Source organism: Meriones unguiculatus, chromosome 6 (assembly GCF_030254825.1).
Source record: "Meriones unguiculatus strain TT.TT164.6M chromosome 6, Bangor_MerUng_6.1, whole genome shotgun sequence".
Taxonomy (NCBI): domain Eukaryota; kingdom Metazoa; phylum Chordata; class Mammalia; order Rodentia; family Muridae; genus Meriones; species Meriones unguiculatus.
Window position 1 is genome coordinate 96,400,038 of NC_083354.1, and position 27,280 is coordinate 96,427,317.

At 41.5% G+C, this 27,280-nt stretch overlaps 1 protein-coding gene across 1 annotated transcript in view; it reads left to right on the top strand.

The window, feature by feature from the left end:
- LOC110541158 (signal-regulatory protein beta-1-like) overlaps positions 1-25,937 on the top strand; it is an 81,402-nt gene extending 55,465 nt beyond the window's left edge. The window contains exons 3-7 of the mRNA XM_060385746.1: positions 7,393-7,749; positions 18,810-19,124; positions 19,561-19,875; positions 23,915-24,029; positions 24,991-25,937. Of these exons, the coding sequence (XP_060241729.1) occupies positions 7,393-7,749; positions 18,810-19,124; positions 19,561-19,875; positions 23,915-24,027 (1,100 nt within the window). The 3' untranslated portion in view covers positions 24,028-24,029; positions 24,991-25,937. The remainder of the gene's footprint in view (positions 1-7,392; positions 7,750-18,809; positions 19,125-19,560; positions 19,876-23,914; positions 24,030-24,990) is intronic.
- Positions 25,938-27,280: the final 1,343 nt, after the last annotated feature.

The window sequence follows — 27,280 nt, forward strand, 5'->3', positions numbered from 1 at the left end:
TGTCACTTGAGTTTTTGATCTTGGCCATTCTGATGGATGTAAGGTGAAATCTCAGGGTTGTTTTGATTTGCATTTCTCTAATGGCTAATGAGGTTGAGAATTTCTTTAAGTGCTTTTCTGCCATTCGATATTCCTCTGTTGAGAATTCTCTGTTTAGTTTTGTTCCCCAGTTTTTAAGTGGATTACTTGGATTGCTGCTTTTCAGCTTTTTTAGTTCTTTGTATATACTGGATATTAGTCCTCTGTCAGATAAAGGGTTAGTGAAGATTCTTTCCCAATCTGTAGGCTCTCGTTTTGTTTTGATGACAGTGTCCTTTGCTTTACAGAAGCTTTTCAGTTTCATGAGGTCCCATTTATTGATTGTTGCTCTTAGAGCCTGTGTGCTGTTGGTGTTCTGTTCAGGAAGTTGTCTCCTGTGCCAATGAGTTCTAGGCTGTTCCCCACTTTTTCTTCTGACAGCTTTAGAGTATCTGGTTTTATGCTGAGGTCTTTGATCCACTTGAAATTTAGTTTTGTGCAGGGTGATAAATATAGATCTATTTTCATCTTTCTACATGTGGACATCCAGTTGGTCCAGCACCATTTGTTGAAGATGCTGTCTTTTTTCCATTGAATGGTTTTGGCTTCTTTGTCAAATATCGAGTATTCATAGGTGTGTGGGTTTATTTCTGGGTCTTCTATGCGGTTCCATTGATGCTCCTTTCTGTTTTTATGCCAATACCATGCAGATTTTATTACTATTGCTCTGTAGTACAACTTGAGATCGGGGATGGAGATACCTCCAAATGATCTGTTGTTGTACAGGACTGTTTTGGAGATTCTGGGTTTTTTGTTTCTCCATATGAAGCTGAGAATCTTTTTATCAAGGTCTGTAAAGAATTGAGTTGGTATTTTGATGGGAATTGCATTGAATCTGTAGATTGCTTTTGGGAGAATGGCCATTTTCACAATGTTAATCCTACCAATCCATGAGCATGGGAGATCTTTCCATCTTCTGATATCTACTTCAATTTCTTTCTTCAGAGACTTGAAGTTTTTCTCAAACAGGTCGTTCACTTGCTTGGTTAGTGTCACCCCAAGGTACTTTATGTTGTTAGTGGCTATTGTGAAGGGTGTTGTTTCCCTAATTTCTTTCTCAGCCCTTTTGTCTTTGATATACAAGAGGGCTTCTGATTTTTTTGAGTTGATTTTGTATCCAGCCACTTTGCTGAAGGTGTTTATCAACTGGAGGAGTTCTCTGGTTGAATTTTTGGGGTCGCTCATATATACTATCATATCATCTACGAATAGGGACACTTTGACCTCTTTCTTTCCAATTTGTATCCCCTTGATCTCCTTTAGTTGTCTTAGTGCTCCGGCTAGGACTTCAAGTACTATGTTGAAGAGGTATGGAGAGAGTGGACAGCCTTGTCTTGTCACTGATTTCAGTGGGATTGATTTAAGTTTCTCTCCATTGAGTTTGATGTTGGCTATAGGCATGCTGTATATTGCCTTTACTATGTTTAGATATGTGCCTTGTATCCCTGATCTCTCCAAGACTTTAAACATGAATGGGTGTTGGACTTTGTCAAATGCTTTTTCAGCAGCTAAGGAGATGATCATGTGGTTTTTCTCCTACAGTATGTTTATGTGGTGGATTACATTGATGGATTTCCGTATGTTGAACCATCCTTGCATGCCTGGGATGAAGCCTACTTGGTCGTGGTGGATGTTATCTTTGATGTGTTCTTGGATTCTGTTTGCAAGTATTTTATTGAGTATTTTTCGACAATGTTCATAAGAGAGATAGGTCTGAAGTTATCTTTTTTTGTTGGGTCTTTGTGTGGTTTAGGTATCAGGGTGACTGTCGCTTCATAGAATGAGTTTGGTAATGTACCTTCTGTTTCTATTTTGTGGAATAGTTTGAGGAGAATTGGTGTTAGCACTTCTTTGAAGGTATGGTAGAATTCCGTGCTGCAACCATCTGGCCCAGGGCTTTTTTTGGAGGGGAGACTGTGAATGACTGCTTCAATTTCCTTAGGGGATATAGGGCTATTCAGTCTTTCTATCTGATCTTCACTTAATGTTGGAAAATGGAATCTATCAAGAAAATTGTCCATTTCATTTAGGTTTTCAAATTTTGTGGCATATAGGCTTTTGTAGTATGACCTAATGATTGTTTGAATTTCCTCAGTGTCTGTAGTTATGTCACCCTTTTCATCTCTGATTTTGTTGATTTGGATAGATTCTCTCTGCTTTTTAGTTAGTTTGGCTAAGGGTTTGTCTATCTTGTTGATTTTCTCAAAGAATCAGCTTTTTGTTTCATTGATTCTTTGAATAGTTTTATTTGTTTCTAATTGATTGATTTTAGCCCTGAGTTTGATTATTTCCAGCCGACTGCTCCTCTTAGGTGTATCTGCTTCTTTTTTATCTAGGGTTTTCAGTTGGGCCATTAAGTTGTTTGTATGTGATGTTACACATTTCTTCTTGTAGGCACTTAATGCTATAAATTTTCCCCTGAGCACTGCTTTCAATGTGTCCCATAAATTTGGGTAGGTTGTGCCTTCATTTTCATTGAATTCTAGGAAGTCTTTAATTTCTTTCTTTATTTCTTCCTTAACCCAGCTGTCATTGAGTAACAAGTTGTTCAGTTTCCATGTGTGTGTAGGCTGTTTGTTATTTCTGTTGTTGTTGAGATCCAGCTTTAGTCCATGGTGGTCAGATAGAATACAAGGGATTATTTCAATCTTTTTGTATCTGTTGAGGCTTGCTTTATGACCAACTATATGGTCTATTTTGGAGAAGGTTCCATGAGGTGCTGAAAAGTAGGTATACTCTTTTGAGTTTGGATGAAAAGATCTGTAGACATCTATTAGGTCCATTTGATTTAGGGTCTCTGTAAGTGTTTTTATTTCCCTATTTGTTTTCTGTCTAGATGATCTGTCCCTTGGTGAGAGTGGGATGTTGAAGTCTCCCACTATTAGGGTATTAGGATCAATGTGTGATTTAAGCTGTAATATTGTTTCATTTACGCAGGTAGGTGCTCTTGTATTTGGGGCATAGATATTCAAAATTATGATGTCCTCTTGGTGGATTTTTCCTTTAATGAGAATATAGTGGCCCTCCTTATCTTTTTTTATTAACTTGGGTTGAAAGTCTATTTTATTAGATATTAGGATGGCTACTCCAGCTTCTTTTCTGGAACCATTTGCTTGAAAAACATTTTTCCAGCCCTTTAGTCTGAGGTAGTGTTTATCTTTGTTGCATAGGTGTGTTTCTTGGATGCCACAGAATGTTGGATCCTGTTTCTGCAACCATTTTGTTAGTCTGTGTCTTTTTTGGGGGAGTTGAGTCCATTGATGTTGATAGAAACTAGTGACCAACAATTGCTACTTACTTTAGGTGTGGGGTTGGTGGTGTCACTGAGTTTCATTGCTTGTATTCTTTTGGGTTTTTTTTGTTGTTGTTGTTGAGTAGTTATCTATTTCCTCTGTTTCCTTAGATGTAGTTGTTTTCTTTGGTTTGGAGTTTCCCTTCTAGTTACTTCTGTAGAGCTTGGTTACTATGTAGATATTGTTTAAATTTGGTTTTGTCTTGGAATATTTTGAATTCTCTGTCCGTGTTGACTGAAAGTTTTGCTGGGTATAGTAGTCTGGGTTGGAATCTGTGGTTCCTTAAGGACTGTATGATTTCTGTCCAGGCCCTTCTAGCTTTCATAGTTTCTGTTGAGAAATCTGGTGTGATTCTGATAGGTCTACCTTCATGTGTTACTTGGCCTTTTTCTCTTGCTGCTTTTAGAATTTTTTCTTTGTTCTGTAGGTTCAGTGTTTTGACCATGATGTGACGTGAAGAATTTCTTTTCTGGTCTAGTCTACTTGGTGTTCTCTAGGCCTCTTGTATATTTATGGCCATCTCCTTCTTTAAGTTGGGAAAGTTTTCTTCTATAATTTTCTTGAAAATATTTTCCGGACCTTTGAGCCTGTTGTCTTCTTTTTCTTCTACTCCTATTATTCTTAGATTTTGTCTTTTCATGCTGTCCTTGATTTCTTGGATGTTTTGTGTTTGGAACTTTTCTGATTTTATTTTTCTTTGAGAGACGAGTCAATTTCCGCAAGTGTATCTTCGAATCCTGAGATTCTTTCTTCCATCTCTTGTATTCTGTTGGTGATGCTTACCTTTGTAGTTCCTGATCTATTCTCTATGTTCTCCAGCTCCTGGTTTTTCTCTATTTGTGTTTTCTTTATTGATTCTAATTCTGTTTTCATGTCTTGCACCATTTCCTTCATCTGTTTGAATGTGGAGTCCTGCTTTTCAATGTGAGCTTCTATTTTTTTTTCTGTCTCCTCTCTATGTATCACTAATTGTGCTTTTACTTCTTTGGGTATAATTGCCTGTATTTCTATGAGAGCTTTGTTTATTTCTTCTTTATTTGCCTTGATTTGTGTGGACATTTCTTTGAGAGCTTTGTGCATTTCTTCTTTGTTTGCCTCAATTTTTGTGGTCATTTCTCTTAGAGCTCTTTTTGTTTCCTCTTGGTTTGTCTCAATTTCTTTGGTTATTTCTCTGAGGGCCTTGTTCATTTCATCTTTATGTGCCTCTAATAGCTGGAGAAATATAGTTTTGAGGTCATTTTCTTGTATATCTAGTGAATTGAAGTGACCATTGTTTTGTGGGGTTGCTAGTGAGGTCATTATGTCCTGATTTTTGTTGGGCGTGTTCTTACGTCTGCCTCTAGCCATCTGGTTATTTATAATCCTCACTGTTTGTTCCTTGAGATTGTAGTTCAGGCTATGATCCTCTCTTTCTGTTTTCTGGACTGTTTTTTCAGGAAGATGAGAGAGGTTCACTGGTTTGGGAGTGTGCACTGTAGTTTCAGTTTTGCCTAAGTAAGGAATGTGATGCTGGCACTATTTGCGTGTGCTTTTAGCGGGCACAGTGTGCATGCGCGGTGGATTCTCTAACTATTGCAGTGGCCTGCAAGCCACTATTACGCAGTTCTTTCTGAGATCCAGGGATTGTTTGCCTGGATTACACTGGTGGACCCACAAGGCAGAGGCTTCAATGTTGGGGTCGCTAACCCAAGAATCCCTATGATGCACACACTAGGGATCCCTATGAGAATCCCTATGTGGCAGGGATCTCGTCTGGTTGCTTCTGTGGAGAGGCCCTGGGTCTGGGACAAACTCTCCCTCTGCCTTGAGGGGTTATGTTGGCTGGTCCCAGGGTGGTGCGGAAAAGAGTTAGGTTGAGTGTTCTCAATCCCAGATCTCAGTCCCAGATCTCTCTGCCAGAAGCAGCCTGGCGGTAGAACCTATGTTTGCTGATCCTGAGAGAGTACCAGGTAGGGTTGAGTGTCCTCAGATCCAGAGCTTGGGTTTCTCTGCTAGGGGCCGCTGGGTCAGCTGGAGAGTGTGTGTTGTGTCCTTGGCAGGCTGCCTGTCCTTCCCTTTTGACCTTCCCCTCTGCTAGGGCAAGCTTATGGAGGTGTTCTCACGAGAGTGCCAGAAGGGGTTGGGGCTTCTCAGTCCGATCCTGAGCTGGGGTTTCTCTGCAAGGGGTTGGGGGCGGGGGGCGCCAGTGATAGAACTTGCTCCTAGACCTTATCGTGCTAGACCCAGGAGAATCTCAGGACGTGTAGAATGACCACCGTCCCTGATCCTGAGCTGAAGTTTATTTGCTGGGAGCAGCTGGCAACACTGGAGTTCTGGCACTGTGAAGCCGCTGTGCGCCTCTTTATCCTTCTGCTCTACCATGGCAGGGTTATGGTGGCATTTGGGGGAGTGCCCAAAAGGATTGGGTTTTCTCAGCCCCCATCTCGGGTTGGGGTACAGACAATTTGGTCTGTGGCAGAATCTGCTGGTTGCCTCCTGCCTCCTCCCAAGAGGGAGTAGGGATTTTGAGCTGGATGTGCAGTTCTCAGCGCGGGCTGTAGCTCAGGTAGTGGGTACCCGAGGTCCAAGAGACCTTCCAGGGAAAAACTGGGTGACCCGTGATCAGTCTTGCAACTTTGTTTCCCCTTGGGGTTTTCTTGCGACTGGGACTCCCAGCCTCAGGCACCCTTGTGCCCACCAATCAGCCTGGGAAAGTGATCAGGACATGCAGTCTTGCGGCACCAGCCCGGAGACCCAAAGCCCGAGTTAGCCAGGTTCTCTTCCGGGTTCTGGCTGGGCAGCCGAGAGTGGACCCGACCGATTTCCACGCCGTGGGAGCCTCCTCTTACGTGGGAAACACGACAGCTGTTGTTTTAGGGCCCAGAGTTCAGTCTCTTGGTTGCTACACGAAGTGTGTTGTCCTGCTTCTCAGCCACAGTGTTCTCCAGGAGCCGCCATCTTGGCCCCCTCCTGTATAGGATTGTTTTAGCAATTCTGGGTTTCTTGTTATTCCATATGAAGTTGAGAATTTTTTTTCAAAATGTATAAGAATTGTGTTGGTAATTTGATGAGAATTGCATTGAATCTGTAGATTGCTTTTGGTAAGATGGCCATTTTTACTATGCTAATTCTGCCAAGCCATGAACATGGGAGATCTTTCCATCTTCTCATATCTTCTTCTAATTCTTTCTTCAGAGACTTCAATTTTTTTCATACAAGTCTTTCACTTGCTTGGTTAGGGTCAAACCTAGGTGCTTTATGTCTTTTGTGGCTACTGTGAAGGGTGTTGTTTCCCTAATATCTTTCTCAGCCCTTTTGTCTTTTGTATACAGGAAGGATATTGATTTTTTTTTTTTTTAGTTAATTTTTTATCCAGCCAGTTGGCTGTAGGTGTTTATCCACTGTAGAATTTCTCTGGTTGAATTTTTAGGGTCACTCTTATATACTATCATATCATCTGCAAATAGTGAAACTTTGACTTCTTTCCAATTTGTATCCCCTTGATCTCCTTCAATTGTCTTATTGCTCTAGCATTAAAATAATTCAAAGAATCAATGAAACCAAGAGCCGGTTCTTTGAGAAATCCAAATTTTATTTCTTAACTAGGTTACATGTTATTATTTTGGGGAATCTATGTAAGGCATTATTACCCCATCTTATAAGCCAAACCCCATCATGAGAATCTTGTAACTAAATGTACACCTTACACTTATGTTCATACCTCATTGGTCTAAAAGAGTCACATAATCACACTCAATACTGTTTTAACAGAAGTTCCATATACTGTGTGCACAGAAAATGAAACCAAGCAGATACTGGATGAAGCATGAGAATTCCAAACAAAATTAGGGCTTCAATCTAATCCTACCAAGTACGTAGTGTCTCTGTGATTCAGTTTCCTCATCTATGATATATTCTTGTGTTAAACATCACAAGTGAGAGAAACTGTGATCATGTGCAGGATGAGTGATAGTGATAAAAGTATTTGATCACAAACCTGTGGGTTCCCATCAGGATGAGCACTGACTGATGTTTCCTGCAGGAGCAGCTATGCATGAGCTGAAGGTGATTCAGCCTGAGAAATCAGTTTCTATCCCAGCTGGAGAGTCAGCCACTCTGAACTGCACTGTGACCTCCCTGCTCCCTGTGGGACCAATAAGGTGGTTAATGGATAAAGGACAAAGTCGGCACTTTATATATAGTTTCACAGGAGAACATTTCCCCAGAGTCACACAGGTTTCAGATACTGCAAAAAGAAACAACCAGGACTTTTCCATCCGCATCAGTAATGTCACCCCTGCTGATACTGGCACCTACTATTGTGTGAAGTTCCAGAAGGACACATCAGAGCTTGGGAAAGAATTTCAGTCAGGGGGAGGCACCACGTTGTATGTGCTTGGTAAGTACTGCATTGTCCTCCTCATCCCTGATTTCTCCAAAAGGTAAAATAAGTGTTCAAGATTCTGTGAACAAATAAGAACCAAGTGTGGAAGTAAGCCCTCATGTTCATAGGGTGACTTTCCCGAACTGTGGTCCAAGGAACCTGAAGAGAGGAGGTGACATGCTATTTGCTAGAGGTTCCCCTTCAATTAATGGGATAAATCCATGTCCTTGTCTGCCTGTCTCACAGAGCTTACTTTTCTTAATCTGTCCCAGCCTAGTGGCTGATAAAATTCCTGACAGCTGACTGCCTGGTCCAGTGATGGGATCACACTGGTCCTACTGCCTCCAGAGTGTCCTTCTTCAGCTGATGAAGTCTTGTCTTTCTGCCCTAACAACCTGGGGTCTAGTTGTGCCATGTTCTACTCTAGATGTCAACACAGATGACAGGAAGTTGTCATGCAGGACCTCTTTACACAAAATGTGTGTCTCCACCCTCCCAAGACGGAAAGAATATTAATGCAGAAGATGACAGGGCTAAGGAAGGGTGTGATTTCTTCATTTCCTGTACATCTACAGCACACTGAGAATATTCTGGGTATGTCTACATTCTCTGTAGAATCTCTTAGCTCTGGTTTAGGTGTTGGCACCAGGCTACCCTTAATACTGTCAGAAAACATTTTGTGTCAGGGACCAACTCTCCCAGGCACTAAAGGTCTGGGCCAGTGTTAGCTTGTCTCCTAGAGGTAGTTCCATGAGGATTGTCAGTCCCCAGCTGAGGTAGCCAGGTGCTTTCTTTGAATTTCCTGACAGAAGCCGAAATTCTCCTAACTTGGTCTTGATTTTGGAAATTTTGCAGCATGAAGGACAGCCACACTATCCACACCAATCATGTTAGTGATGAAAGCACTGTATGTCTGTGTTCTGTATATAATCACATAGTCAGTTAGTGCTGAGATGTGGTCTATAATCTTCATCTCATTCCAGGCCTGCTTCTGATTGTCCAAGCAAGAGACACTATGTTCACTTAGAATCTTCATGAATAAGAGATGTTGGGTCAGAATTTCTTGAACTCAGCCAATATTTTTATTCATCACCAGCTCCAAGGTTTTGAGATTTTTCTCACTTTCAGATTCTATACACAGTAGTGATCAGAAATCTACACAAGTGTCAGCCATACTCTTATCCCATATTCTAGGTGAGAACTCTTCCCATGTGGAAATATAGCATAATAGTTCAGCAGCCAGAGATACCATATTTCAGCTCTCAGGCCATGAATGTTTCATTTATTTCAATATTTGGCTAAGCGAACAGTGCCACAGTGCATCAACTCTTAAGGCTATCATCTTGGCCATAGGAACATGTTCTCTGGAGAAGGCCTGCTGCTTTTGAGGGTGAATTAGATTATAAGGATATCACTGTTTTTCCACATAGGTGTGATGTTGCAAGTCTTCTCACAACCCCTCAACAGAGAGAAACAGGGAGAGTGGCATCCTCCTGAATCCATCCATATCATGAACAAGAACACTGAAGTTCTAAGTAATGCAATGTTTAGGCAACTCCAACCAGCAAGTGACTGAAGTAAGATAAAATCCATAAGTTTTTAGTGATACCAGCTTTTTTTCCATATCATTTGCCCTAAGAATTCCGTTGATTAAGGATGTACTTGTAAGGAGGGGCATGAAAGAGCAATGTGTTATGTGTGATGTCTCTGTTATGCCATTTTCTACTAAGCATGTGTTATATGAGAGAAGTCATGTTTTGTTTTAGAGAAGACCCTGAAGAGCATAGTGTTTACCGGACTTTTGAGCGGGTAAGGAAGAGGAAAGGATTGACTACTGCACACTGCCTCACAGACTGACACAGCGTATGTGCTAGTCTTCCTACATATTTTATTCTCTGAGCAGCAGACACTGAGTAGAGCTGCCTCCAGCATCCAGTCAGGGTATACAGGAGCCTGAAGACAATGGAACAAAGGCCTCCGTCTCCCTAGAACTATTTGTAGCAGGCATCTGGCACAGAATTCCTCATGCCAGATTCTTAGGGAAGAAGTAGAGAGGCAGGGCTGCAGTGTGGGGACAGTTGGTTTCTTGTGGGAAACGAAAGTGAGGGCACAGGAAATGGCCTCTGAGATGCAGCTAGAAATTTCAGACAGTGTGTTTGTTTTCAGCATCAGTATCGTCATTTGTGGTATGATGATGTCATAGTTCCTTCAGAGAAAAAGCCTGAGCCCTCTGTATATCACCTGATACAGCAGTATGCAGAAAAACCAGTGGCATATTGTCGCGCCCACCTCGACCAGCAAGGAAGGCAAGGCAGGCGGGACCTGGGGCATCAACCCGGATGCAATCAGACATGCTCTTCTCTGGGTCCGAAGTGGCTGACCCTGAGTGCAGTGCTTAGCCTCGCATCCTGAGCTTAACATTTTAGCTTTTTATGGTAGCCAACCATGCTTGGGGAGACTGTCCTGCTTCAATGGCTGTAAGGCCTGAATGGTCATGGCTGCATTACACTGTTGTGAGACTCTAATCTTGCATATATACCACAGGCAAACCAAGGAGACCAACACCAGAAGGCCTGCTAACGCTCCCATGCCCGCCCATTCCTTCAGATGATTCATGGCTGCAGCAATCCATGATGACAATCCTGTGGCTAGTCCTGCGTCCACTCTGGTAGAATTTACCATGACAATGACCACTCTCAGCTGCTCCATCGTAGTATCGAATTCTCCAGTCCAATTACCTAAAATATAGCTCGACAATTGTTTAGACAGATTTGCAGCACAGGGAAAATTCTCATGTTATATGCTAGTGACTCAAAGTCCAGCATACTTTCATTGACAACCAAGTTGAGCGATTTGCCATAGGGTATCAATTTGCTCCTGCACGGGGTCAGTCCTCTGATTGAACACCATCAAGCCTCCTTTTAGTTGAGCATTAATTCCTTTTTGTACATCTAAGGCATGAGCTACATTGGCTGAAAGGTTATTCAGGGTCTGAGCAGTCTGCACAGTATGACTCATGGCTAATGCCGCGGTGGTAGCTCCAACAGCCGCCAATGAGATGGCAGTAACAATGGCGGCTGTAATTCCAAGATCCCTTTTCTGTCTGAAGAGAGTCATAGCGTGAGGGGCATCAACGGGCACAGGCACCCAGCGAGGCATGCGAGTAACCAGCTAGTAAATTTACTAGCATTCCAGCATTGGGCAAAAAAGCAAGTATCATTACCACAATTACTTGGCTCTATCTGGCTAATAATGAATAGAAATGGGAGATATAAACAAACAGGTGTGGGCTTATAGGAAATATTATGAGAAGCCTTAACCCCCTCGTTGGAACATCCTGCATGAGTTCTAGAACTAGCAGTGGTGGTGTCTGAGGTCTGAGTAGGTTCAGGAGACCATTGCCCCCAGGGAAGAGACGTGCTCCATGTAAATTGACTAACTCCATGTTTTCCTCCACTTTTGAAAGTCATTTAAGGTTCTTAAATTACTTTTTTCCTTTTTTTTTAAATTTTTCATCAATTACACTTTATTCATTCTGCATCCCCCCATAAGCCCCTCCCTCATCCCCTCCCAACCCCACCCTCCCTCCACCCTCTACATGCATGCCACTCCCCACTTCCACTGATAGGGGAGGTTCTCCTCTCCTTTCTGATCTTAGTCCATCAGTTCACATCAAAACTGGCTGCATTGTCCTCTACTATGGCCTGGTAAGGCTGCTCCCCCTCAGGAGGAGGTGACTAAAGAGCAGGCCAGTCAGTTCATGTCAGAGGCAGTCCCTCTTCACATTACTATGTAACCCAATTGGACTCTGAACTGCCCTGGGCTACATCTGTGCAGGGGTTCTGGGTTATCTCTATGAATAGTCCTTGGTTGGAGTATGAGTCTCTGGGAAGTTCCCTGTGTTCAAATTTTCTTGTTCTGTTGCTCTCCTTGTGGAGACCCTGTCCTCTCCAGCTCTTACTATTTCCCAGTTCTTTCATAAAATTCCATTCACTCTGCCCAACAGTTGCCCATCAGGCTCAGCATCTGCATTGATAGTCTGAAGGGCAGAGGCTTTCAGAGGCTCTCTGTGGTAGGTTCCTAGGTTATTTTCTGTTTTCTTCTTCTTCTGATGTCCATCCTCTTTGCCTTTCTGGATGGGGATTGGACATTTTAGTTAGGGTCCTCTCTCTTGCTTAGTTTCTTTAGATGCACAGGTTTTAGTGGGTTTATCCTATGTTGTATGTCTATATGAGTGAGTATATACCATGTGTGAATTTTTGCTTCTGGGACAACTTGCTCAGGATGATCCTTTCCAGATCCCACCATTTACCTGCAAATTTCATGATTTCCTGATTTTTCATATCTGAGTAATATTCCATTGTGTAGATGTACCACAATTTCTGCATCCATTCTTCAGTTGAGGGGCATCTGGGTTGTTTCCAGCTTCTGGCTATTACAAATAAAGCTGCTACAAACATGGTTGAGCAAATTTCCTTTTTGTGTGCTTGAGCCTCTTTTGGATATATGCCTAGGAGTGGTATGGCTGGATCTTGGGGAAGCACTATTCCTAGTTGTCTGAGAAAACGCCAGATTGATTTCCAGAGTGGTTACAAGTTTACATTCCCACCAGCAGTGGAGAAGGGTTCCTCTTTCTCCACAACCTCTCCAGCATGTGTTGTCACTTGAGCTTTGATCTTGGCCATTCTCATGGGTGTAAGGTGAAATCTCAGGGTTGTTTTGATTTGCATTTCCCTAATGGCTAGTGAGGTTGAGCATTTCTTTAAGTGCTTCTCTGCCATTCGGTATTCCTCTACAAAGAATTCTCTGTTTAGCTCTGTTCCCCATTTTTTAAGTGGATTACTTGGTTTGCTGCTTTTCAGCTTCTTTAGTTCTTTATATATACTTGATATGAGTCCTCTGTCAGATAAAGGGTTGGTGAAGATTCTTTCCCAATCTGTAGGCGGTCGCTTTGTTTTGATGACAGTGTCCTTTGCTTTGCAGAAGCTTTTCAGTTTCATGATGTCCCATTTATTGATTGTTGCTCTTAGAGCCTGTGCTGTTAGTGTTCTGTTCAGGAAGTTTTCTCCTGTACCAACGAGTTCTAGGGTATTCCCCACTTTTTTTTCAAGCCGATTTAATGTGTCTGGTTTTATGTTGAGGTCTTTGATCCACTTGTACTTCAGTTTTGTGCAGGGTGATAAGTATGGATCTATTTTCATTTTTCTACATGTAGACATCCAGTTGGACCAGCACCATTTGTTGAAGATGCTATCTTTTTTCCATTGTATGGTTTTGGCGTCTTTGTCAAAGATCAGGTGTCCATAAGTGTGTGGGTTTATGCCTGGGGCCTCTGTTCAGTTCCATTGATCCACCAATCTGTTTCTATGCCAGTACCATGCAGTTTTTAAAACTGTTGCTCTATAGTACAACTTAAGATCAGGGATGGAGATACCTCCAGAAGATCTTTTATTGTAGAGGATTGTTTTAGCAATTCTGGGTTTCTTGTTATTCCATATGAAGTTGAGAATTTTTCTTTCCAGGTCTCTAAAGAATTGTGTTGGTAATTTGATGGGCATTGCATTGAATCTGTAGATTGCTTTTGGTAAGATGGCCATTTTTACTATGTTAATCCTGCCAAGCCATGAGCATGGGAGATCTTTCCATCTTCTCATATCTTCTTCTAGTTCTTTCTTCAGAGATTTGAAATTTTTTTCATACAAGTCTTTGACTTCCTTGGTTAGGGTTACTCCGAGGTACCTTATGTCATTTGTGGCTATTGTGAAGGGTGTTCTTTCCCTAATTTCTTTCTCAGCCCTTTTGTCTTTTGTATACAGGAGGGCTACTGATTTTTTTGAGTTAATTTTGTATCCAGCCACTTTGCTGAAGGTGTTTATGAGCTGTAGGAGTTCCCTGGTGGAGTTTTTGGGGTCACTCACGTATACTATCATATCATCTGCAAATAGTGATAATTTGACTTCTTCCTTTCCAATTTGTATCCCCTTGATCTCCTTCAACTGTCTTATTGCTCTAGCAAGGACTTCCAGAACTATGTTGAAGAGATATGGAGAGAGTGGGCAGCCTTGTCTTATCCCTGATTTCAGTGGGATTGATTTAAGTTTCTCTCTGTTCAGTTTGATGTTGGCTATAGGTTTGCTCTATATTGCCTTTACTATGTTTAGATATGTGCCTTGTATCCCTGATCTCTCCAATACTTTAAACATGAATGGATGTTGGATTTTGTCAAAGGCTTTTTCAGCATCTAGGGAGATTATCATGTGGTTTTTTTTTTCTTTCAATTTGTTAATATGGTGGATCACATTGATGGATTTCCATATATTGAACCACCCCTGCATACCTGGGATGAAGCCTACTTGGTCATGGTGGATGATATCTATGATGTGTTCTTGTATTCGGTTTGTGAGTATTTTGTTGAGTATTTTTGCATCAATGTTCATAAGGGAGATTGGCCTGAAGTTCTCTTTTTTGGTTGGGTCTTTGTGAGGTTTATGTACAAAGGTGACTGTGGCTTCATAGAATGAGTTTGGTAATGTTGCTTCTGTTTCGATTTTGTGGAATAGTTGGAAGAGAATTGGAGTTAGCTCTTTTTTGAATGTCTGGTAGAATTGTGCGCTGAAACCATCAGGTCCTGGGCTTTTTTTGGATGGGAGACTTTCGATGATTGCTTCTATTTCCTTGGAGGATATAGGACTATTTAATTGATTTACCTGGTCGAGATTTAGCTTTGGTAAGTGGAATCAATCAAGAAAATTGTCCATTTCATTTAAATTTTCAAATTTTGTTCCTTATAGACTTTTGAAGTAAGTCCTAATGATTGCTTGGATTTCCTCAGTGTCTGTAGTTATGTCCCCCTTTTCATTTCTGATTTTGTTGATTTGGATGGTGTCTCGCTGCCTTTTAGTTAGCTTGGCTAAGGGTTTGTCTATCTTGTTGATTTTCTCAAAGAACCAGCTCTTGGTTTCATTGATTCTTTGAATTGTTTTATTTGTTTCTAATTGATTGATTTCAGCCCTGAGTTTGATTATTTCCAGCCATCTGCTCCTTCTTGGTGTGTCTGCTTCTTCTTTTTCTAGGGTTTTTAAGTGAGCCATTAAGTTGCTTGAATGCACTGTCTCAAATTTCTTCTTGAAGGCACTTAGTGCTATGAACTTTCCTCTTAGCACTGCTTTCATTGTGTCCCACAAGTTTGGGTATGTTGTGTCTTCATTTTCATTGAGTTCTAGGAAGACTTTAATTTCTTTCTTTATTTCTTCCCTGACCCAGCTGTCTTTTAGTAGCAAGTTGTTCAGTTTCCATGTATGTGTAGGCTTTTTGCTATTTCTATTGTTAATGAGGTCCAGCTTTATTCCATGGTGATCAGACGGGATACAAGGGATTATTTCAATCTTCCTGTTTCTTTTATTTTATTCAGTGATTAAAAGCTTTTTGCTACTTCCAGTTTGTTCAATCTGCTTCATGCTTTTTTCTAAGAACGTGAGCACTTAACATCTGTCCTGGTTGCCATTCCTCCCTAGCACGATGGACTCATTTGCCTCTGGAAGAGTTAATGGTCAAATAAACCCTTTTCTTCTATAAGTTGTTGTAGATTTTATCACAGAAACAGAAAATTAATGAATACACTTGCATCCCTTCTAACTTATAGTCAGACCTTCTACTTCTTGTACCTGTACACAGCAAAGACCACAATTACCAGCAGCAGTTTGGGTTTGCCATTATATGTTACTTGGCCTTTTTCTCTTGCAGCTTTTAGTATTTTTTCTTTGTTCTGTATACTTACAGTTTTGGTTATTATGTGGTGGGAGGATTTTCTTTTCTGGTCTAATTTATTGGGTGTTCTATAGGCGTCTTGTATTCTTATTGGCCTCTGCTTTAAGTTGGGGAAATTTTCTTCAATGATTTTGTTGAAAATATTTTCTGGGCCTTGGTGCAGGGAATCTTCTTTTTCCTCTATTCCTATTATTCTTAGGTTTTGTCTTTTTATGTTGTCTTGAATTTCTTGGATGGTCTGTGTCAGGAATTTTTTAGATTTAACATTTTCTTTGACAGATACATCTATTTCTTCCATTGTATCTTCCACACCTGAGATTCTTTCTTCCATTTCTTGTAGCCTATTTGTTATGCTAACCTCTGTAGTTCCTGCTTTCTTCCCTAAGTTCTTTCTCTCCACAATTTCTTCCATTTGTGTTCTTTTTAATTTTTCCAATTCTATCTTCAGGTCTTGAGCTATTTAAAGGCCACATACCATTTGGCTTCAGCTTCTTCTATTTCTTTTCGTATTTTATTTGTTTCCTCTGTTATCATCTTCTTGAGCCTAGATGTTAGGTCGTCTCCTTGAATTTCATTTATGCTGGGGTGTCTAGGGCTATTTGCCCCTGGATAACTGGCTTTTGTTGGTTGAGCTTTTACGCTGTCCTCTACCCATTGGGCTATCTTAGTTGTTTGAATTTAGTTTCTGGTTGTTCCTGGACTGTTGTAGTGGAGAGAATCCCTTTGGCAGGAAGATGGTTTTTCCTCAAGGAAGCCTTCCAAGCTTTTTGGATATAGTCCCTGGATGTCTGGTGTTTTTCAGGAGTTGCTACAGCTCACCTCAGGCATAGAGACCTGGATGGTAACTGTGGTCCTGATTAGTCAAGAGGGCTCTCCTCTCACCGGGAGAAGTCCCGGAGACAGCTGCCCTCCTTCTGGGTTTCTTGCTGTAAATTTAGTGATCAGCTGCGGTAATCTGTGGCGGGTGAGTACTGCTCTGGTGTCTTGGGGCACTCAGTTCTGTCTGTTTGCAATCTGCAGTCTGCTAGACTTTCCCTAGGTGACTCCAGCATCACGGTTTCTTCCTTCTCTGTGGGGGTCCTCTCCGGACAGGGGTTCCCAGTCCCTGTTGTACTGGGGCACGCAGCTTGTCTGTACCACTGAGCTGAGCGCAAAGCTCTCTGCGCGTGGCAGGAGCTTGGCTGTGATGGCGGCAGAGACCTTCCGGGGAAAGACTGGGTGACCTGCGATCAGACCCTGGGTGACCTGCGATCAGACCCGCAACCCTGCTTCCCCGTGGGGTCCCCCCGCTACTGGGACTCCCAGTCTCAGGTACCCTTGTGCCCACGGATCAGCCTGGGAAAGTGGCTGGGACATGCCCGCTTGCGGCTCCAGCCTGGAGACCCAAAGCCTGCGTTACCCGGGATTTCTTCTGGGTTCTGGTTGGGTAGCCATGAGTGGACCCGACCGATTCCCACGCCGTGGGAGCCTCCCCTCACCTGGGATGCACGATTGATGTAGTTTCAGGGCCCCGAGTTCAGTCTCCTGGTCTCTGCATGGAAAGTGCTGTCCTGCTTCTCAGACGCGCTGTTTTCCCGGCGCCACCATCTTGGCTCCCCCGAGGTTTTTTTTTAATCTAGATTTTTATCAGAAGGTATTAGGAAAACTATCAGCTCAAGTACCAGTCCAAGACCAAGTTCTCATCACAAAGGACACAGGGAAGTAAGGGATAAAGGAAGAGGATAAAGGTTAAAGAGAAGGGGAATGGAACAAAGGAAAGGGGAGGAAGAGTCAAAAGTCCTAAAGAGCAAAGGACTACCTCTGGATAGAGAGGAGAAAGACCTGGCTCAGAGGTAAATGGAAGTTTATAAATGCCAAAAGGGAGAAAGCCTATGCTTCGAAGAAGTGTTCAAATTTAATTGGGTTTGTGAATTAGGTGAGCTAAAGGGCTTTCTGAGTGATGGACTTCAATACTTGGAGCTTGGTAGTCAGCTTCAGGAGGAGAAAGTGCCTAGGTTTAGGAATGGAATTCAAGGTACTTAGCAAGGCAAAGTGAGTGGGGGAGAAGGGCAAGGCCTGCCAGAGCCACACTTGTCATGCTCAAGCTGGCCAAAGTTCCTTCAAAGGGGACATTGATGTACATTAGATAAGGATTGGGATTTAAATTAATCAGCTGTTGTGTGTTAGACTAACTCTGCACCTAAGACTGTGTAACTTCTCAGCCCTCATGCACTCTGATGTTAATCCTACCAAAGCTTCAGTCACTGGAATCTGCACAGTGAAAGAATGCCTGGAAATTCCAAATAAATGATGGCTTGCTCTGGCCCCCTCAAAGCCATAGTGTCATCAGGTTTGCTAGAGTTTAGATAGTTTTACTTCACATAACGCTTGTTTATATTCCTGGTAGGATGGCCATTTGAGAAGGAATTACACGTGTACAAAACAAATGTGTATGATATTTGTCATTCTTTGCTCATAAGACAGTTCATATGGGAACTTCAACACAAGACATCTACAGTGCATAATGCATTCATCCCAACAGTCCACACACATGCATGCTTGTAGGACCAGAGAGTATTTCTCTTTGTGTAACAGCTTGCATCTGTGTCCCCTGAGATGAACAATTAGGAAATGAACCACCTCTGGCTTAAACCTCAGAAGGTAATCTGTGTTTGACTTAAGAATAGGTCCACCTGGAGCCGACGTATGGAGATATGGATTCTTGGGCTCTCAGTTTGAAATTCAGGACTTGGCACACATTAGACATAATGGCATATAGGTACAAAGAAAGAAAAAAAAAAACTGAATCAGGAAGGGTTCTTGCTTTGTGCTACTTCTGGGATGTATTTTATTTTCTCAGTTATAATAGATGTAAATCTAGAAACATTTCCTGTTGGTTGTCTAGGTTTCATGAGGAGGCCAGCAGGAATATATGATATAAAATATAAAATACTTTCATAATTGCCTTTCTTGACCAAGCCTAGAACTTTAACAGCCCTGGGTCTTCCTCCTTTTTTCCTGGACATATGTGTTAAACTGTGCAAACACAGAACAAGGGATACCACAGGAGAACTAGGAAAAAAAAAAAAAAAACACCAGGAAAATCCATTGAGGATGATGAGGATGATGAGCACTTAATGTCTGTGGCTATGACACAAGTATTACATGGGGAAAGAGCAGGTCTTTAATATGGCTGAAGCTCTGGTATTGATCCCAAGCACCACAGTAATGCATGATAATGGTGATATTATCTAGGATGATTCTTCACAATGTTATGTCCTCAGTGGTGGCCATCACAGTCTCATCCTTGTCTACATGCTCCTTTATAGCAAAGCCATCTCCTCCTGTAATCTCAGGACCTACAGCCCGAGGCTCACTTCAGCAGACAGTGACCTTCACATGCAACTCTCATGGATTCTCCCCTGGGAATATCATATTGAAGTGGTTCAAAAGTGGAAAAGAGCTCTCTTACTTCGAAAATGCTGTGGATCCCAAAGGAGACATCTTCTACAATGTGTCCAGCATAGCCCAAGTGGTGCTGGGACCTGGGGATGTTCATTCTCAGATCATCTGTGAGGTAGCCCATGTCACCTTGAAAGGAAGCCCTCTCCGTGGGACTGCCAACTTGTCTGACATCATCCGAGGTAGGTGTGTCTGAATCACAGCTCAAACTCATATCTGTTTAGAATGTTTTGTCCACAGTTCCCAGCAAGTATTCATGTGTACCACACAGGAGGGATAAAAGGCTATGATCAGCACATGAAGGAAATTGCATTTATTTTAACAGAAGAAATGAAAACTGTACTAATTATGAGCCCCACAGCTCATGCACAGCATTTTCAGGCCTTTATTTCTGTCCTAGTGTACGCTGGAGTTTTTCCTATTAATTTCACTTATTAGGATCCACACACATCACTGCCTGAGCTTCTGTGTGTTAGGAGCTGTGTGAAGTGGTGCCTCTACTCTGGAACAAACACTCCTGTCCCATGATGCATTTGTAATGGGGTGGGTCCTCAGGACTCCAGACTCTTCCCTGTGCCTCAGTTCCATCTGCCTCAGCTTCTGCTTGTGCTTTTTCAGTTCCACCCTCCCTGGAGGTCAGCCAGCATCCAACAATGATATTGAATCTGATAAATGTCACCTGTCAAGTGAAGAACTTCTATCCTTTGAGCCTTCAGTTGACCTGGATAAAGAATGGAAACATGTCTCAGACAGAGGTGGCTTCTACACTCACAGTAAACAAGGATGGAACCTACACACGGACCAGTTGGCTTTTGGTGAACATATCTGCCCACGAGGAGGACATGGTACTCACATGCCAGGTTGAGCATGATGGACAGCCAGCAGTCATGAAATCACATACTGTGGTGGTCAGTGTACATCAGAGGGAGCAAGGTACTGGCATCCTGTCTGGTGAGGTCTCCACTTCTCCTCTTTGACTGTGTAAAATATGGCCAAGTAAATCAAATTTCTGATGAGAAATATCACAAGATTATGTGTTGTTGTGTCCCACTTAAAATCTGTTCTTAACTCTAGCAGCTGAGATGGTGATCTTGAAGGCATTTAGGACTGTGTTAGTTGCTTCTGCATAGCTGCACACAAATAATTTAGGTCAGGAACAACTATATTTCCCAACAATGATCTTACAAGGACTGTATTTTGAGCTTTTCCAAATCACTTTTATAGGCGTTTCTGTGCTCCAAATTTAGGTTTTATTTCATACTTAAATACTCATCAGCTTTTCTTGATAAAGTCGTTAGACCTCAAGAAATCTATCCCAATGTGTTAAAATGATGAATTCAATTTCCCTCAAAGTTTATAAAAACACATTAGTCATCTGATCTTGAGCATATTGTTGAATGTGGTTTGTTTTGGAGGTTTTTTTATCCATTTTTATCTGTGTTTTCAAACAGCTGCTACAGAAATTCTCAAAGTGTTTTATTGTTCTTTTTAGTCTAGGGTCTATGGTGATTTTCTTGTCTCTGTCGATGAGGAAAACTTGTTATTTCTCTTATATTCATCAGTCGTTAGAGAGATACTGTGCACAAATGGTGGGGAAGAGAGTTCAGAGAAACTGTAGCACAGTCTCTGAAAAAGGATAGGAAAAAAAAGAAAAAGAAAAAATGTTTTTCATGGTCAGGCCTCAGATGTAACTGAACTTCACTGCAGCCCAGATAGCAGGAACAAAGCTGGGGACAAAATTCGAGGAAGGAAAAGAGTAGTATTGCATTAAAGGAATATTTATTCCACCTAATTATCTGACATGACCTAAAGTTAAGGTGCCTTCCTAGGACTTAAATGAAAGATTTTATTCTCTTGATGTGAAATTTAGTGCTTGAGCCTTTATTGTTCTTCTAAAGATATAATTTTCTTACTTCTATTTTCTCCTGGTTTATTTTGGTTTTGTTGGTTTCTTTGAAGTGGGACGCAATCCATTTCAATACTAGATGCAAAAATAATTACCTTTCTGTGTATAACCATTGTCTGCTGGTTTAAGGTAAACAGTTATACCCCTGGGCCTCTGACCTCTCTCTTGTGCTGGGATCTCCAATTTCAGGCAGCCCATTAATTGAATTTCAAATTATTCAGTTTGATAGTGCTCTTCAGACTACTCTTGTATATTACAATTCCAAGGAAGTAAGTACACTCTAAAATGGATGAAGAAAGGCAGTCCATTCTGTAGTATTGAGGATATCAGCACAATTGTGAAACAGCTGATTTAGCCAAGGAAAACATGTGATCACAGTGTTGGTCCAATAAAAGACATCATAAGTACTTGGAGAGCTGGAGGATGGGATGGCATTAATAATTCTTTCAGATGGAAGAGATGAGAGGAGGCAATAGAATTCCTATCTCAAATTAGCCTTATAAAGTTGGGTGTTTGCTTATTCCTAAGGCTCCCTCAAGAGCATTTTATTCTCATTTGTGTGTAATTTCCAGCAATGCTATAGTTTCATTTCTATTGCTGTGATAAAATATACTGACCAAAGAAACATAAGGGATAAAGCTTTTGAGTAGCTTACAATTCCAACTTACCTAAAGAAAACCAGGCAGGAACTCAAGCATCATATCCACTGTCAAGAGCAGAGAAAAAAACTGCACCTCCAATTTCTGTTTGCTGCCTGATGCTCAACTAGCTTTCTTTGCTGACCTTACACACTGTGGGGCCCTGGGTTTAATGAAGTGATGCCACCTACATTCAGAGTGGTGCTGCCATCTCAATTAGCAATTAAGACAATCCTCCACAGACCCACTAACAGTTCAACTCAACAATGTCCTTAACTGCAATCCTCTTGCTAGGCAATTCTAGGTTGTGGCAAGTTGTCATTGACAACTAATCACACTTTCTTAAAGTATTTTTTAATTCTTAATACTTTTTATATAAATTTACTTTGTGTCTCAGCTATAGCCTGCTCCCTCATTCCCTCCCAATCCTACCCTCCCTCCCTCATCTCCTCCCTGCTCCTCTCTAAGTCCACTGATAGAGGAGGTCCTCCTTCCCTTCCACCTGATCCTAGTTTATCAGGTCTCATCAGGACTGGCTGCAATGTCCTCCTCTGTGGCTTAGCAAGGCTTCTCCTCCCCCAGGGGAAGGGAATCACAGAGTCCAGTAGCTTCATGTCAGAGACAGCCTCTGTCCCCCTTACTAGGGAAACCCACTTGGATGCTGAGCTGCCATGTGTTAAGTCTGAGCAGAGGTTCTAGGTTATATCCATGCATGGTCCTTGGTAGGAGAATCATTCTCAGAAAAGACCCTTGTGCCCAGATATATTTGGTTCTTATGGTGCTCCTGTCCTCTCCAGGTCTTACTAACTCCCTCTTCTATCATATGATTCCCTGAACTCTGCCCAAGGTTTGGTTATGAGTCTCAGCATCTGCTTTGATACACTGCTAGGTAGAGATTTTCAGAGGCCCTCTGTGGTAGGTTCCTGTCCTTTTTGATCCTCTTGTTTCAACATCCCAAGTGTTAGGATTATAGGATGGGCTACCAATTATGTGTGTTGTTAGTGTGGTTTTGCTGGAGAGTGAGTCTAGGGCCTCTAATATGTTGGGCAAACACCACACCCAGTGAACTATACACCCAGCCTGTTTCTATTCTTAAAAAATAATTTTAATCTTTGATTAATTGCAAACTAAAACTAGCTCTTCCTGAATGATAGAAATATTTCAATGGCATCTGTGCTGGGTTAGACATAGGCTAAAAGATAGTCGAGGCACCAGGCCATGTAATCTTGTCTCATAAATTCTTATCCATAAAATTTTCTCCATTTATCTGCATATTTTCCAGCAAGTGGTTTCATCTGGCTGTTTGTCACTTTACCGCTTCATTCTCCAGAATCTAGAATTTTTTAGGGTGACTTTTATCTAAACAAGGAAGAGTGTCATTTCTCTTACTCACAATTTTTCTCTTTTATGTGTATTTCCTGTTTACAGCTATTCCTGGGTTGTTCAGAGACTGATCCTGTCTGTGAAGGACACTGTCTCAGGGATCATCCTAAACAGCAGCAGTGAGGAACATCTCTTGATCCCACTAACCTTGTGACCCCTCCATAGTGTACAGTTATCCCTGCAAAGTAGGAATAATAATCCCTGACATGCTGGAGTCTTAAAATCAGGCATTTAACAGTTGACAAAAAACTATTCTCTCCTCGACAAGGACACAAAATAGTTCATTCTGGATCCAAATAGTAGTGACCCTTTCCCAGGAATACAGGTTCTAGAAACCTAAAAGTCCACTGTGTAATTTTATTAAATTGTTGTAATAACAGAAAAAAGAAAGTTGTAAATCAAGACACTTAAAATCCCTTATTGGGAACATAAAAGAGGTGTGTTAAGAGCAGGGAAATATCTCAGAGTCTTCAGACACTATCAGATGACAACCAGCATTTATGATGGCTGAAACTCCATCTGCTAAGAAAACACATTCCAAAGAAAATGGACTATGCTAGTACATTCCACATGATTCACCGAATTGTCATAGAACTGTTAGTCAGGCACAAAGGAAAGCAATGTAAGGCTATTAAGACTAAATATGATCCAAGATAATTTGGCTCTGGCCTGCAATATGCCAAATTCTCACTCACTGAGGTTCTAAACAATAAACTGGCCTTGTAGAGGGTTTGTTTTGAATGGTCATCTCCTTTGTGAGAACTTTTGTTCATAAAACCAAGTGCCATGTGACACTGACCACAAATTCTTACATAGTTTTTCTTAGAAGGACAAGTTGGAGACATGAGCTATGGCCAGTTGAGAAATAGATACCTCATTACCATATCTTTCACTTTGAACTTCTGCTTTCAACTGGTAGAGAAAACACATTCAAAATCCTCAGAGCTTTGATGTGCTCAGAGGTCCACAGATGAGACAAGAGAAGACCAGTGATGATGAACTCCATGTGACCTTTCTAATGGTTCCTTCTACTTTTTGATTTCAGAATTGAAGTCTTCAGCTTCTGCTAAAGTCCTTGTAGCTGTGCTCTTTGGACACAAACTGCTGCTGGTAATTGGGGTCTTTTCCGTGTACAGGTACAAGAAGCAGAAGGCCTGACTGTAAGTTAGAAGGGATGCATGTGTATTCATCAATTTTCTGTTTCTGTGATAAAACTTTATGACTACAACAACTTATAGAAGAAAAATATTCATTTTGCTGTTTACTGTTCCAGAGGCATATGAGTCCCTCATGCTGGGGAGGAATGGCAGCCAGGCCAGATGTTAAGTGCTCACATTCTTAGAAAAAAAAGCATGAAAGAGTTTGAACAAACTGCGAGTGGCAAAAAGCTTTTAATCCTGAGGCTCACGTTCATTGACATACTTTCATTAGCAAGGCTATTCCACCTAACTCTTCCTACACAGTACCCACACCTGGGAACCAAGATCCAAATATCCTAGAATATAATGAATGGTTCTTATTCAAAGCAGGTGGATATCAGTGTCTTGCAGGATCAGTAGGAAGACCATGTCATTTATCTGGGGTAATGGCTTGCTTCTGAGGCTCATCAAGAATCTTGTGGAACTCTTTGATACATTCCTTAGCTCACAGGAAGTGTGTGCATACTGCAGAATGGTTCAGTCCAGGGTCAACAAAGGTGCCCCAAGAGACCTAGAGAATGTGAGGGAAATGGGCACTGGGGAAGGATGTGGTATATTGGCTTCACTACTATTTCTGAAGGTTACTACAGTAAGTGGAAGCCAAGGAGTCCATGGGAAACATCAGTCTACATTATGGTACAGAATTTAGACTTTTCAGATGGCTGTAATTATGACTGTTTCTGCTTTGGCCTGTCTGTGACCATAAAGAATAGATTCAGAAGACTACACAACTCAGGAGCTAGGGTGAGATGACACTTTTATGACATGGGCACCTAATCCACTCAGGACAGGAATGCTAGACTCTCATGAACACTGTAGCACTAAGATAATGTGTAAGTGATGGATTATTGAGTGAGAGGTGATTCTCCTCAGCTCTTCCCTTCATCCTCTACAACACTGTAATGCTGACTATCTGCCATAGATGCTCAGTCTAGAAGAAGAAGAAGCTGGTGAGAAGCCATGGAAGACTACTCCTAATGACTCCTTTACAAGAACAACCCCAACACAGAATTTCTTGTTGTCCCTTTGCATCTGCATTGTTAGCCCAGAGCTCTGATGCTGTGTGCATATTGGGTTTTACTCTTGGAGTCCTCATTGTCATTATTAAAATAATTTAAAGATGGACTTAACGTTCAAGCATTATCTTCCCTAGGGCAAAGAAAAATTCCAGTACAGGCAAAGTGAAAATCTCAGCAACCTCATGGAAAAGAAGGACCATGGAGGATAAAAGGAAAAAGCAGCCTTGCTGTTTCAGAAAGCATGGATGTCAGACCTCAGAAAGGAAGGTTTACCCCGCTGAACCTTAGCACAGCATGTGGGAACATGCTGGGTTGGGAGAATTCTAGGAGGGATGTGGTATTGTATCAAGTAATGATTTCTTTTGTTATTGAGACAGGATCTCACTGTGTAGCCTTGACTCTTCTGGAACACACTATTTAGACCAGACTTGCCTTAAACTCATTGAGATTGGCCTGTCTCTGCCTATTGCATGCTGGGATTTATTGTGGATTTCACCATTACATCTATTTAGGAAAAAATTATTCCATTTATCCCTTTACTGTAGTGTAAGAGTATCCTTTGCCTGATGCACCAATGGAGGACCATATATGGAGAGGATCTAGACTCCCTGCTGGCTGACTGGCAGCTCAGTCTCCATGTGGATCTCTGAATGAGGGGATCAGGGGCTGCCTCTATCATGAACTGTTCTCTGATCACTGGCCCCTGATGACAAAGCCTTGCCAGGCCACAGAGGAAGAGGATTCAGGCAGGCCTGATGAGCATATGGCAATGGTGAACTCCTCATTTCAGTAGACTAGGGGAGGGAAATGGGAGGAAGAGGAAGGAAGGGTAGGACTGGTGAGAGTTGAGGAAGGGGGCTTCAATCATGTATATGATGAATAAATTGTGAAGAAAAAATAAAAATAAAAATTATAAAAAAGAGTGTCCTTTGCTTAAGTGATTGACTCGGAGGTCTCCACCAAGGTCATAAGTTTTGTTTTCTTAATCATCATTTTTTTAATGGGTTTTTATTTATACTCTAACACCACTCTGAAAAGGTAACCCTAAAATCATTTTGGAAACAAATGATGGATCACAGCCTCCAAACACTTTTGGTCTCCCTGGCCTTTAGCTGCAAACAGACCAGAGGACAATTTTGGCTCCTATAAAAAAAAAAAAATTGAAATTCTTTGAGGACTGCTTACACTAAATACTGCTCAGTTTCTACCTCTTATTCTTTTGTTTTCTTTCAGACAGGTTCCACTGTGCAGCATTGTCTGTCCCAAGACTTACTATATAGTCCAGACTAGTTTCATATTTACAAAGATCCACCTGCCTCTGACTCCCCATGTTGGGATTAAAGGTTTGTACCATTGTACCACCATTCCAGGCTCTACCTCTTATTCTTTTCATAAGATCTTTATCACCTGTGTGAAAACTGATCTGAACCCCTCTTTTTGGTATGAAATTTCCCTTTGTGAGTTCATCTATCTGTTTATAATCCATTCCCTTGGAGTTGACCATCACTGCTCACTTTAGTTCATGTTCTCTGGTGCTACTCTGGCTCATAAACTCTCAACCTTTTGATGTTTTCTGTTGAGCTGCTGTATCATAATTTTAGGAATAAAAATTATTCTCATTTCTATTTTTCTCAAAGATCCTCATCAAAAATAAATAAGGAAATGCTCTTTAATTATTGAGATGAAAACAAAGCTTTTTTCTGTCATCTTTGTTGTTCTCATCTCTACTGCTCATGGTGTAAATGTTTGAAAGTTCACTGAATATGGCCATTTTGCTTTCTCTTCCTCCTTGATATCTCTCTCTCTCTCTCTCTCTCTCTCTCTCTCTCTCTGTGTGTGTGTGTGTGTGTGTGTGTGTGTGTGTGTGTGTGTTTCTCTCTCACCCATACATACAACAAAGACTTTAAAATGGGTATCACTACTCTTGACAGGGTAAAAATATAAAATTTGGTTCTGAAAAGAGGAGAAAGTACTGATCTGTATTGCTTTCGACATTCCATCATGTAACATTATTCTCAAGGTCAGTTTCATTTAGCCAACCTTTAAAACTCTGAATGCCATGACAGTTTATCACAGAGTGATGCAACCTGTGCCTATACAGCACTGCACTGTGTCTATGGTTTAACTCCTCTGCCTGTCTGCACGTGCCACAGCATCTCCCAAGAAATCTCTCTACAGCTTCTACTAGCTCCT